General features: G+C 40.7%; 1 protein-coding gene across 2 annotated transcripts in view; it reads left to right on the top strand.

The window, feature by feature from the left end:
- The window catches only part of Dcc (DCC netrin 1 receptor), a 1119339-nt gene that overhangs the window by 1042519 nt on the left and 63337 nt on the right, over positions 1 to 13483 (top strand). For both annotated transcript variants that reach the window (XM_087592178.1, NM_012841.2), the window contains 2 exon segments: positions 811 to 973; positions 10979 to 11205. In XM_087592178.1, the coding sequence (XP_087448304.1) occupies positions 811 to 973; positions 10979 to 11205 (390 nt within the window).

Raw genomic sequence — 13483 nt, 5'->3', positions numbered from 1 at the left:
AGCCATACTCCAGGGCATGCCTCGTGCCTAGGAGTAGCTGAGGAACACAAAACAGACTCAGTGAAAAGGTTTTTCCCAACTTTATATTTTTAGCTTGTTGATCAGAATAAAACTCTCCTATAAATTCACCTTTGGAAATGTTCTATGTTGGCTGCTTTTAATGTAGTCAACAGGCTACACTAGTACAATCAGTCTCTAAATTATAAAACTTCTGTCAACTGAACAGGAAGCTCAAAACCATTATGGGCCCTCCCCATTAGCCCATCTTTCAATAAAAAACATTGTAGGTGTGTCCCATTGGACCACCTTTCCATCAAAAACATATCATCCCTTCCCATGGGCCAGACTCTCATCAAAACCATTATTGACCCTTCCTATTGAGCCATCTCTCCATCCATCGGCTAACACTAAAATATATTCTACTTCTATTGATTTGCCTATTCTATATGTTTTATAAAAATAGAATGAAACTCCATCCAACCTTTAGTTGACTTCCTTTCACTTCTACGTTATAGCATGACTCCATTCTTTCCTTTGGCTGGGTATATTACATTAAAAGGTATAGCACCATTTTTCTTTCTTTCCTTTTCCATTTTTTTAACTAATCAATATTTATATTGTCCCTATTTTGGCTTTTATAAATAGCGCTGTTAATAAAAATTTCCTGAGCAGGTTTGTATCTATCCTTGACTCATTCTGTTTTTGTTCTCGGGCTATAACAGTAAGAACTCTTTCCCTCATTACAGCTTGATGAGCAGTAGTGACAACCTCTCCCTGAACCTGAACCCTGTATACTTGTTTTACCCCCAGAACCACCCATTGGACAAATGCACCCCCCACATGGCAGTGTAACTCCTCAAAAGAACAGCAACCTGCTTGTCATAACCGTGGTCACCGTAGGCGTTCTCACCGTGTTGGTTGTGGTCATTGTAGCAGTGATTTGTACCCGGCGCTCTTCAGCCCAGCAAAGGAAGTGAGTATCAACTGACTCCTAAGAGAGTCTCTTGTGTTATATTCTTGATCTCTCTCTCTCTCTCTCTCTCTCTCTCTCTCTCTCTCTCTCTCTCTCTCTCTCTCACACACACACACACACACACACACACACACACACACCTTTCTTTTTTAATTTTTTAATTTATTTTATTTTATTTTTTTCATCTTAATTATATTGGGTATGTCTTATTTCCATTGCAAATGTTATTCCCTTTCCCGGTTTCCAGATAAACATCCCCCTAACTCTTCCCCTCCCCTTCTATATGGGTGTTCCCCTCCCAAACCTCCCCCATTACCGCCCTCCCTTGCAAGAAACCTGTTCACTGGGGGTCCAGCCTTGGCAGGACCAAGGACTTCCCCTTCCACTGGTGCCCTTACTAGGCTATTCATTTCTACATATGCAGTTGGAGCCCAGGGTCAGTCCATGTAAAGTCTTTGGGTAGTGGCTTAGTCCCTGGAAGCTCTGGTTGCTTGGCATTGTTGTTCATATGGGGTCTCGAGCCCCTTCAAGCTCTTCCAGTCCTTTCTCTGATTCCTTCAGTTCAGTGGTTTAATGATGTCATTCGCCTATGTATTTGCCATATTCCGACTGTGTCTCTCAAGCAAGATCTACATCTGGTTCCTGTCAGCCTACACTTTGCTTCATCCATCTTTTCTAGTTGGGTGGCTGTATATGGTGGGCCACATGTGGGGCAGGCTCTGAATGGGTGTTCCTTCAGTCTCTGTTCTAAACTTTGCCTCCATATTCCCTCCCAAGGGTATTCTTGTTCCCCTTTTAAAGAAGGAGTGAAGCATTCACATTTTGGTCATCTGTCTTGAGTTTCATGTGTTCTTTGCATTTAGGGTAATTCAAGCATTTGGGCTAATAGCCACTTCTCAGTGAGTGCATACCGTGTGCACATACACACACCTTTCTTAATGTTCATGCTCATGTATCCCTTATTGCTTGACTCCAGTTAAACCTAGTTCTGTCCATTGTAAGCATATAATTAGGTTACAGCTAGACTCAAGATTTTTTTTACAACACAACCCTGGAGAGTATCTTGTATTTTTGTTTGTTAATACTTTTCAGGGGCAAATTCTCATGTAGGTAGCACGCAGAGAGGGACTACACTAAGCCCCTTCTCTACCTTCTCTGCCATTGCTTCCAGGCAGTTGGAGATATTGCCCCTCCACAATACTTATTTATCACATTTGACAGGGAGCCCTGCAGGCTGGTAATCAATGCTCGTTGAATGGATGACTAAATATAGCACATCAAACTCAATGTCATTGCAAACATAGGCATGCTTACTCTTAGGCACTAAGAGAGAAAGAAGAGTCCAGTAGTTTGAAAAGGTTGCTATTTCCTGTCTCTGTTTAAATGTCAGAAAATAACATAATGGCTCCAAAATATTTTCATATTTTACAGTTTTTGATTTTACTGTAGTGAGAAGGTTGCATCACATAAAGTTAAGAATGAATATATGGTTTGGTCACAACTCACCCTTTCCAGCATTGCCTCAGGACAAGCCCAGTGTTTGCTTGTGTTTGCAGATTCGTGAAGTCACCAGAGTCATTGACTTTGGTCATTTAACTTTCTGGTTTTTGTCAAATCCAGTCTGATACATATTGTCAGCAACCCTCATTCTCTCTCTGGATGGAAGGTCTTTTGTTCCCATTCCTTTTGTTAGTTCTACGCTTCCGGCTTGTGTTGCGGCTGGGCTGGAAGTGGCTGGCTTGACAACTCTTCTCTACATTCATTGTCAACAAAGATTCTCCAGCAATTCATTTTCCTCTTCTCTCATGCCTGTTCTCTCTCTCCTGCTCTTATACACCCTGTAGCTCTATTGATAGGCTCTTTTGTGTCGCCTGGCACTGTTTGTAGAAACGGAACAGGTGAAGAATACATCCTGAAGAGAGTACCTCTGACACACGGATTCAACCTGTATGTTTAATTTATATCTAGCTACAGTCGTGGGTTGTTCTGTTTGGAACTGGTAATTACTGGTGAGCCAATACACTGTCTGACAGAGAAAGATGATGAATGAACTTGACAAGGTCATCTTAGGTGTGAACACGGCGAGAAGGCATGGTCTCTCAGAATTACAACTAAATGAGTGAATGTCTTAGTCTTTTATAACAGAATACCTCGAGGTGAATCGTTGAACAAGGTTACAGGGTTATTTTTGGAATCAATGTTGTGGCAGTCCAAGAGCATAGCACTGCATGTGTTAATTTATGGGGAGGGTCACCTACTATGGCTATATGCAAGGTCACAAAGGAGAACGTGAAGACAAACATGAGAGAAAGGTGCGCCCTGATAAGACAGGAAGCTAGAGACATGAGGTAGCCCTCATTTGAAAGCTGCATGAACCCATTTTCATGACAGGGAAACTGAGACCACACAACATGACCCAACTGAAATAAAAACATTCATCGTTTTAACAATTGACACCTTAGGGACAAGCCTCAAAATGGGTCTCCCTGAAGACAAACCGTGTGCAAATCTTGTCAGAAAGACTGAAAAATCGCTTGATATTGTGTTCCTAAGAAGTGTTGTTCATACTTGGCATGGTGTATCATCGAAGCATCAGGTTTCCGAGGCAGAATCAAAAATTGATAGGAAGCAGAGAGGAGACGGGTGCTGAATGACCAGCTGTTGTCACAACATTGGCACATTCATGCCATTTCCTCAACCTAGCTGCACTATCTGTGAAGGGTTTGGAGACACAGTTGCTTGCTTACCTCATAATCTAGTGGTCATCACACTGACCGGTGAACTATGGTCCTGGATCTGTACTGTCTCTCTGCCGGGAAAATGTCTGTTCTGTAAGGGTGAAAAAGTAAAATTTGTCGGTTTATTGAGAGCACCCTGAATCATCTGGAAACCCACAGGAAAGCCTTTGGGGGATAATAAGAGCTTGAGACTTTTATCTGGAAAACATAGGGTACCCTAAATATAACTAGATAATGAAGACAGAGAATGAGGGCATAGATAACGACTTGTGAATGACCGAGGAGCCAGAGAAATTGAACCTTGGTTTTTCCTCATCTAACTCACAGCATCTCTCATGACTTGACAGAATCCCACACGTTCTCTCATGTCAGCAGTGACAGACCCACTGACCTTTATCTTGTTTTCAGCTGACATACTTTCCAGGGTCTTGGCAGATGGCTCAGCATAAAAGTACCTGCTGCCAAGCCTGAGGTCCCTAGTATAATGTTTAGGGCCCACATGGGTGAAAGAACTCATTCCCAGAAGATTTTTCTGATCTCCACATGCATCCACAGCACACAAGAATGTGCAGATACAAAATAAATAAATGCAATTTAAGAATTATATTCAGATTTAGCAGGTTATAATTACATCTGTGTACACATATATTATATATAATAAATATGTAATTAGATAGATAGATAGATAGATAGATAGATAGATAGATAGATAGATAGATAGATGACAAGTAAAGAAAAAGAATCCATGAGATTTAGAGAGAACAAAGGAGTGATATGTGGGAGGACTTGAAGGAGAGCTTGAAGGTAGGAAAGGAAAAGGGATAAAACCTTTATTTATATTTTAATATCAAAAAATATAAATAATATATGTATGTATAAGTTTTGAAGTACATGTACAAAATATAATCAAAATATAATGTAATATATATTGTATTTTCAGATGTATGTTAAGGGAAAGGTTAGAGAATTCTTTTCTTGCAATTGTTTTTAGGCTTTATTCATTGTTTTTCTCGTGAGGACTTTCCCCAACACTATTTCTGCCACAGAAACATTAGAATTAATTAATTCAATTAATACAGATGGAAGCAAAAATCAATTCCAATCTGAAACAGAAAAAAAAAAAACAACTCTTCACCAAGCTCTCGGAAATTGGTAGTAAAATGCAGTTAATGCTACAGAGTAGGAAACACAGCCAGGCCTCTCTGCTCTCTGCGACCGAGACAGCTGAGGAGTGAGGTCTTCTCTGTATTTTACTTGGAATGCAAATTATTACATCCCAGTAAATTAAATGTGTTACCAACTATCAGAAATTTCTTATTCCAATTAATATTTACACATCTGCTTCATCACATGTATCTAGATATATCCTATATTCAACAGTAATATGGCTATCTAGCTTACTCGTAGGCAAGTGGGTAAGACTTTAGTTTTAGCATATAAAAGAGTGGAGCAGCATTTCCATCTAATTTCTATTACTATTGCTCGCAATAACTCCTACGCGGTTGTGTCATAGTGGAGCACGTCCTTCATCCCCGGCCATCAGCGTCCTTAGCCTTACTAAGAATCAACACAAGGACTTCCATCCCCCAGCCCAACCTAAATCACATCACTTCAAAGTATTCTAAGTGTAAATTACAAATCACACTGCAGCCTAGAACGTTCGAGTAATATAAAATAGAGGTAATTGTGTGTAGTTTTGGTAATTAACGTTTCCTTACATGAAAGAGAATTCCCATATATATTTTTTTCAGTTAGTGAGATTGCGATAGAAAATTGTAATACAGAAGAACTGTGATTTATTGAAATAAAAATTGGTAGGTGTTTTCCTGTATTTTTTAAATATGGTAAGAATATTTTCCTTGTGCACATAGAAATTGAGTTGAATTGTATTCTGTATATAATTAGTAGATATTAAAAGGTTGGTATTGAACCTGTAATGTAAGTTCAGGTGTGCGGTTATTACAATCACAAGGCATTTAACAGAATGGACAGCAATTCTGTCTTAATACATTAAATTAAATATGTAAAATAACCACTTTTCCTTCATACAATCAGTTGTCAGCTGAGCCTTATGTTCAATTTAATGTGTGTGGCAAGTTTTGAAGGATAGCACAGATTCAAATCTTGACCAAAATGATTATTTTTAAATGCTGAAGATCAACTGTTTAAATTCTCAAGTGATGTTAATTGCCTTTTAACTTTTAATGACACTTTAGTTTTTAGTCTTTAACATTTTAATTACTTGTGCATATTCTCTTCACAAGGTATCTTACTGGCAACATCTTAGTATTTTATGATCAATTAACTTGACCTTAAAAAACACAGGTATGGTCAAACATTGACTCCTTCTGAGTTTCTCATACAAGATTAATAGCTACTATTCAAGTATAAATAGTCAACATAGTGGGTGGAGAAGGCAGGGGACTATGGACACTGCCCATTCCCCTTCCTCCCTTTCCTCTACAGCCTGGGCTGTGTCTTCACTCCCTGCAGAGCCTCTTCTCTCCTCATATCCTCTCCACACACGTGGGCACGATACCCTGCTACACCATGCACTGGACCTTGAGCATGCTGGTGCCTAGAGAATGAATACATGGCTGCTTATTAGTTCGCCTCTGGAGAAGCAGGATTCTTAGCACACAGTAGGGCCTGAAAGATTTATTACAACATGAAAAGGCATGCACGTGAGGGCAGCAGAGCTTAGAACACTTCATTGAGTGGAGTCTTAAGTAAAACCAACATTCAATCCATGTGGCTTTTAACCCACACCCCCAACATGATCTTGAAAAAAAAAGGCTTTTCTTTGAGTAATAATTTAGGTGGAAAGCACCAGGCAGACAGACCAGTGAGGATATGTGAAGGAGCTTCTGAATAACAATTATGGAGAATTCTTCTCTGTGTATTCCAGTTATCTTCGCATGGAAGATATCTGTGTCATTTGGCTTCATACAAAGAGTGAGTGTGACAAACTTTAATATTTGGACTAAAATATTTCTGCAATTACCCACTGACTTGATGATGTCACTCAAAATATTTCTGTAGGAGGCAAGGCCTCCAGTGACTCGAACCTTCTGCCCTTTCAGCCTACTGTCTACAGCATTCTGGTACAATCTTCTTACCACAATGAAACTGAAATTCCCAAAGCTATGCCACTTTTCAGCATGTATAATCGTCAATCCTTCACCCATGTGTGTATTCATAATCCTTAATGTTTCTTGATGGTCGCTGGTCCACAACTTCTCAGAAAATAAGTGACTTAATATTTTAAACATTGGACACTGTGGAAGAAGTACACCAAAAGTTCACCCTGCATTGCCAGAGGAAAGCCCGACAGCTCAGGGAGACACCAGACACCGTACCTGAGAGGCAGAAGTAGAGGCATTCTCTATTCAAGACTTCACTGACTGGCTAGTTGGGCTCTCTTTTAAAAAGTGAAGGGAAGTCTAAAGAATAAGCAGATGTTAAGTCAATAGGATTCCCAAAATATTTGGGACAGAAAATAATCAAACAGATAAAATTGAACCCGAGAACCCCCTCATGCTCAACATGCTTTACTTGATGGGTCCAATAAGCCAAAGCAGAGGGCCCGGTGGAATGCGTGCTTTGCCACTGAGAGCACCCGCAGCAGAAAGACATGTCTCCTATCTTAAAGGTATGGCCGAGAGGGGAATAAAATCTGGAGTGTAAAAAATAATTAATTATTTAATAATTAATTAAAAATAGAAAGGTACTTTAAGAAGGTACTGTAACTGTGGGAAAGGATACTTTTGCATTGTGAGGAAGGGTTAAATGTATGGCATTTCTTTACTTAATAGAAGTATCAGATTTAAAATATAAGCAAACAAAGCTAAATAAATCAATTGGCAGTATTTTACAAGTGTTAGATGTGCCTGCTAACACCCAGATCACCCCACCCCTCAGGATGGCCGCCGGTTCAGTAGTCCTGAGGAGTTCACAGGCTGTGCCTCTGGCTCTGCTCCCTCACCAGGCTTTGGAGAGCCACCACTAAGTCTAACTGCATACATGTGTAAAAGATTCTACTGCAAAAAAAAAAATGGGGAGCTGAGTGCTGCCATCACTTCAGCCATTATGCTGTGGAGACGACAGATGGGCAGGAGGTCGGGATGACAGCTGCCCTTTGTGGAGTTTGAAGACAAATTTCAGAAAGTTTAGTTTGGAGCACCTGCTGGGTTTATTACACACCTGCTACGGTGCAGGTTGAAAAGCTGGAGAGAAAGAAACACTGCCGAGCAGAAGGCTTCTCTCTTAAAAGCAACAAAAAAGAAGACATTGTGGGAGGAGTTACGGTAAAGTGATGACTGAGAAAACACACACACACACACACATATACACACACACATACACACACACACATAAACACTCACACATACACACTCACATACACACACACAAACACACACACATACACAAACACACCACAGACACACACAAACACACCACAGACACACACACACAAACACACACACATACACACACAAACACACCACAGACACACACACAAACACACCACAGACACACACACACACATACACACACACACACATACACACATACACACACACACACACACACACACACACACACACAAGATGAATCTGATTAGAGACCTTCAGGATTTCGTTGTCATCCAGATAGGCAGTTGGGAGGTGCATAAGCATCTGAAACTGACAAGAGTCCTGCAGGAAAAAAATGTCTGCTTTTATCCGGAATCACGACTTCTCCCTGCTTTGAGTTCATGCTTCACAACCAACCAAAAGCTGCTGCCTTTTCCTAGATTTGGAACCTCTTAAAATTAGGAGAGACCTGGGATGTCTTGCTACAGAGTGATGGGGAATGGTAATTGAATAGTTAATCAAGGCTTGTATTTAAACTTGAGGCAACAAGAGTTCTAGATTACTGGAATGACAATGAAAAAAAATTTCACATATGTATTCTGTGGCTATCTGTTTTTCGGAGAAAGGGTCTCAATTGTAGACCATGTGGGCCTGCTACTCACTGTGTAGCCCTAAATCTCAACTTGTCTTTTTGTTTCAGCGTCCTAAAATCTGGGATTAAAGGCTTGATCCATCTTACTTAGTTTTCCACAAAAATAAAAATGTTTTTTAAGATTTAATCTTAATTTCAATGCAAGTGTGTGTGTGTGTGTGTGTGTGTGTGTGTATGCGCGAGCGTGAATATGCTACATGTGGATGCCCAGGGCAATCTAAGAGCTCATTAGATGCCTTGAATCTGTAGTTACAGGCCACTGTTTGCCTCCCTGACTAGAGTAAGCAAACACGGAAGCTAATGTGGGTCCCACGGAAGAACAGCAAGTGCTTTGAACAACTGAACCATCTCTCTGCTCTTACTAGAAAGAGAAAGTTTTGATCAGTATTTTTTCTGGGCTATTTAAGTATTGAGTTACCACAAGGAAGCACATGGTGTCATCCTGTGGGAGCTGGTGCTTCTCTAAAGACAACCATGGAGATACTAAAGTTGTTTAGCAGTTTGGTCCAAGGGAAAGAGAGACAACAGGATGAACCTACCAGATGTAGCACTGAGAAAAACTTTAACAGCACTAGTGGTAGAGAACATATAGTTCCGTGAGTGTTGCTGATCTATTGAGGAGGGTAGTGGACTCAGTGATTATTGGCTCCGAACCAGAAAAATACCTAGGATGTAGGCTTACCCACTGTTGGAGACAATGTAAGGCTACTATTACAATTCCAACCAGGCAGTTGAGAAGATATTAAAGCTTTAAGTATACATTGTTTTTCTACAAAATCACAAAGCAGCTATTAAGCCTGGAGTTCTTTGTTTCCTGTCCTCATCAGCCCTACTTCCAAGACAGAAAAGAATGCTGAGAAATTTCAATAAATTGTACTACCGAATAATAATTGGAAAAATATTTGCAAAGCCTTTAAGTTGGTAATTGAAAAAAACAAAAGTCATTCCCAGTGGTTTTGGTTACAGTTTTTCATTATGATTAACTTGTTTGAGGCCTAGGGAATGCCTCATTCGGTGACTATAGCTGCCTGGACATGAAGACTTGAGATCGAACCCTAACATCCATGTAAAACAAAATAGTTTTAGTTCAAGCCTTGGGGGTGTGGAGATGAACGGATTCCTGGGGCTTGTTGGCAAGCAAGCCTAGGCTAAATGATGGTTTCCAGGACCCTGACACAAAAACAAAGTAGACTGGTTATGGTGAATAATACCAAAGGTTGACTTCTGTTCTCTATGCACACATTTGCACACACTTGCACACACATGCACACACACATACATAGACACACACACATACACAGACACACACACACACACACACACACACAATTAGTTTGTCTTGGCCATTTAACAAACATTGCTACTGAGTTCTATCCCTGAAGTACACACGCAAAGGAACCACACCACATTTCAATAAAACTTTATTACAGATTGGGATAGATTTGGCCTGTAAGGCATGGTTTTGTTGCTGTCTGCCACCGTGCCTGTGTAAGCACCATGCTACGTTACTTTATACACAGAGTATTTGAATCTCAGTAAACTCGGGATGTGATCATCTCTGAAGAAAAGGTATTAAATTTAGGGTGGCTAAAATCTTACTGGAGCAAATAAGAGAAGTTTGGAATGTTTCCCGGGAAGGAATCATTCTTTCTCTTCTAATTTCAAAAGACAACTCTCATGGCGTTTGCACCCAGACACTCAGTGGCTCCAAGGCAAACTGTTTTATTCGCCCAAGAATGTCCTCATGTGGCCTTTTGTTTTCAAATAGCAAATGTCCCAGTTGCACATTAAATTATACAGCTGAGGCATAGACTTTCCTCTGAGCTCCAATCTTAGCTGTTGGCACAAATTCTGGCCTTTTTATTTCTATCTGCCCTTTCAAAGCTACCCGTTCATTTATCTCTGAAACAGATGTTGTAGTCAGGTACCTTATGCCTACCTCCAAAGATTGGCATATGGCTCCCACCAACCCATTGTCACCTTGGGCATGAATCTCCAGCTGCTGACGCTGGAGAAAGGCTTCTTTCTGGCAGGCAGCGGGGACCCTGGGGATTCAGCTCAGCATCTCCTAGAAATGTGCTGAGGCTCTGGGGGGAGAAAAGGAAAGACAGCCAGGACAAATCTGCCAATTTTGGGGTTTCATCTGATTCCTCCCGGGAGTCCTTTTGTTTCTTTGCTTGCAACCTGAACTGAATGAGGAAAGATAGGACGCACCGTGGGACCGCACCACTCACATCTGCTCTCTCACTTCCTCACATAGGAAACGGGCCACGCACAGTGCGAGCAAGAGGAAGGGCAGTCAGAAGGACCTCCGGCCTCCGGATCTTTGGATACATCATGAAGAAATGGAAATGAAAAATATCGAGAAGCCGGCAGGAACCGACCCTGCAGGAAGAGGCTCCCCCATCCAGAGTTGCCAAGACCTCACACCAGTCAGCCACAGCCAGTCAGAAAGCCAGATGGGAAGCAAAAGTGCCTCCCATTCAGGTAATAATATTCGCTCTGGGATGAGGACGGCCCACTGGGGGACTCTGTACTCTTTCTTTGATAGAGGTGGCTTCTGATACTCTGCACACCATTTTGTGTCATCCATCAATTAAAACTAGCTGATGAAAACTTTGGTGACACATCTGTGCCCTCTATCATTCTGATGCCTGCCTTCTCTAATTCGAACAATCTGGAAGGTTTTTATAGTTTAGCAGCAGTGCAGCTGGGAAATAATGGCGTGAGAAGACTAATTGAAATGATTGCATTTTCTGATCTGCTATAAAAGTGTTGTTAAGGCAATACAGTTTGAGGCTAGCCAGTTTTACACTCCTTAATCTCTGTGGACCATTACAAGATGATCCTCAATTTGCTATCAATTCATTGTTTGAAAAAAATAGCATGAGGAGCACCCGAGGAATGAAAACGTCATTGTTTTGACATTCATTACCATGGAGATCAACTGTCATCTCTAGTCACATTATTTTGTGATCCCTCACTGGATACCGTCACTTGAAAGCTGTTGGTATGCAGAGGAAAATGAAGGAAGTGCCAATTGTTCAATAGACTGCAGCATAATAATTGAAGTCCAGGGATCACTAAGAATTCAGTAAAGTGGTTTCAAAATACACTGTTTTCTGGAGGTCATCGAGTCCCAGTGTTTGTTTACTGGAAGTTCAGTAGCGTGTCTGCTGATCATCAGGATGTGCTGAATGTACTTGCTAAACGAGTTCACAGTCTTCTTAGACTAAGTTAAACCTCTTAGTCAAGTCAATGTGCAACTAGTTTCCTCGTCCTTGTTATTTCAAGAATTCCAAAACAGAGATTTTAGTCACAGATTTTTCCATCAATGTGCCGGATATTCCTCCCCTAGCCTTTGCATGGCATCTCTAGCAGATTTAAGGGTATATCAGGGAGACAATAGTCTAGAATTTAAAGGGTCTCTCACCTTATTGCTGGATGGACATCTGACTATGGAGAGTAGGGTTCTTTCAGACTTCTAGGGCCTTCAAGCAGGTTGAAGTGCTAAAATGAGACAGAAGGGTCACAGTCTGCTTCAGAATCACCTTTAAAAATGTCCCTGTGTTAGCCATGTTTTCCATTGATATAGAGAAAATACCAGAATAATTAAAGTATAAAGAGGAAAGGCTATCCTGACTTACAGTGTCAGAGCTTTCTGTCTACGGGAGCCTAGCCTTGTTGTTTTGGGTCCATGATAGCACCATCCATAAAAATATCTAGTATAAGGCAGAGGATTTGGGCTCACCCAATACCAGACAGGAATGTAGAAAAAACATCTCATGAAGAGAGAATGATTTCCCCCCAAACTAACTGTAAAGTTATTTTCTCAACCACCTAACTTCCTTTTAAATGTTCTCACATCCCAGTAGCCCCACCAGCTGGCAACCAAGTCTCTAATATATGGATTCTTGAATAACATCAAAAACCAACCCACAGAGCCCAGCTTTACCACTCTTTGGGGGCGCATGGGAGAAAGGAGAAGAGTCCAAAGGACTCCTGGAATTCTTCACTTCTTTTATCTATGAGGACCCTAAGTAGCATCCATATGCTGCATCTCTCCTGATGTGCAAGTGTGTATTCCAGATTCTGTTGGAATTCCTCCATTGCCCAATCTATGCTATTAGAAATCAGCTCATGGCTCTATCTGCAAAATCAAAGGATCTTTGTTGCATACAAGTACTTAGGCAGTTCTAGGAAGAGGAATCAAGCCTCAGCAACACACAGTACCATAGATTACATAGTCACTGCTGAAGTTCAGTAGTTCTCAACATAATGCTGTGACTCTTTCATACAGTACCTCAGGTTGTGATTACTCCCAACCATAAATTTACTCCTTTGTTACTTAATAATAGTCATTTTGCTATGGTTATGAATTGTAGTGTTGTGACTATCTGATATGGAAAATATCTGATATGCCACCCCCTCAAGGGGTCATGACCCACAGGTTGAGAACCACTGCTGTAATTCATATGGCCAGTACTATAGACTACATATTCAGTACTGTGGAATGCACAGTTCAATCTATAGCCTCCATAGCTTATGTAAACTCTAGTTCATAGAGTTAATCCTGGTCATCTGTGATAGAAGATCCACTGACCCTCAAATCCATGTATTAATGACCAAATTTCCATAAACATATCTAGTAATTTTATAGAAGCTGTTAACTTGTTCTCCATAAATAAAATTAATTCTGAAGAAACTCAAAAATCACCCACAATGTTTGGATTCCAGTGACAGAAAGAGAAGTGAATTGAGCATT

This window comes from Rattus norvegicus, chromosome 18 (assembly GCF_021556685.1).
Source record: "Rattus norvegicus strain SHRSP/BbbUtx chromosome 18, alternate assembly SHRSP_T2T, whole genome shotgun sequence".
In the NCBI taxonomy this organism is placed as follows: domain Eukaryota; kingdom Metazoa; phylum Chordata; class Mammalia; order Rodentia; family Muridae; genus Rattus; species Rattus norvegicus.
Note: the sequence above shows the minus strand (reverse complement) of the source record. Positions and strands in the feature narration are given on the sequence as shown.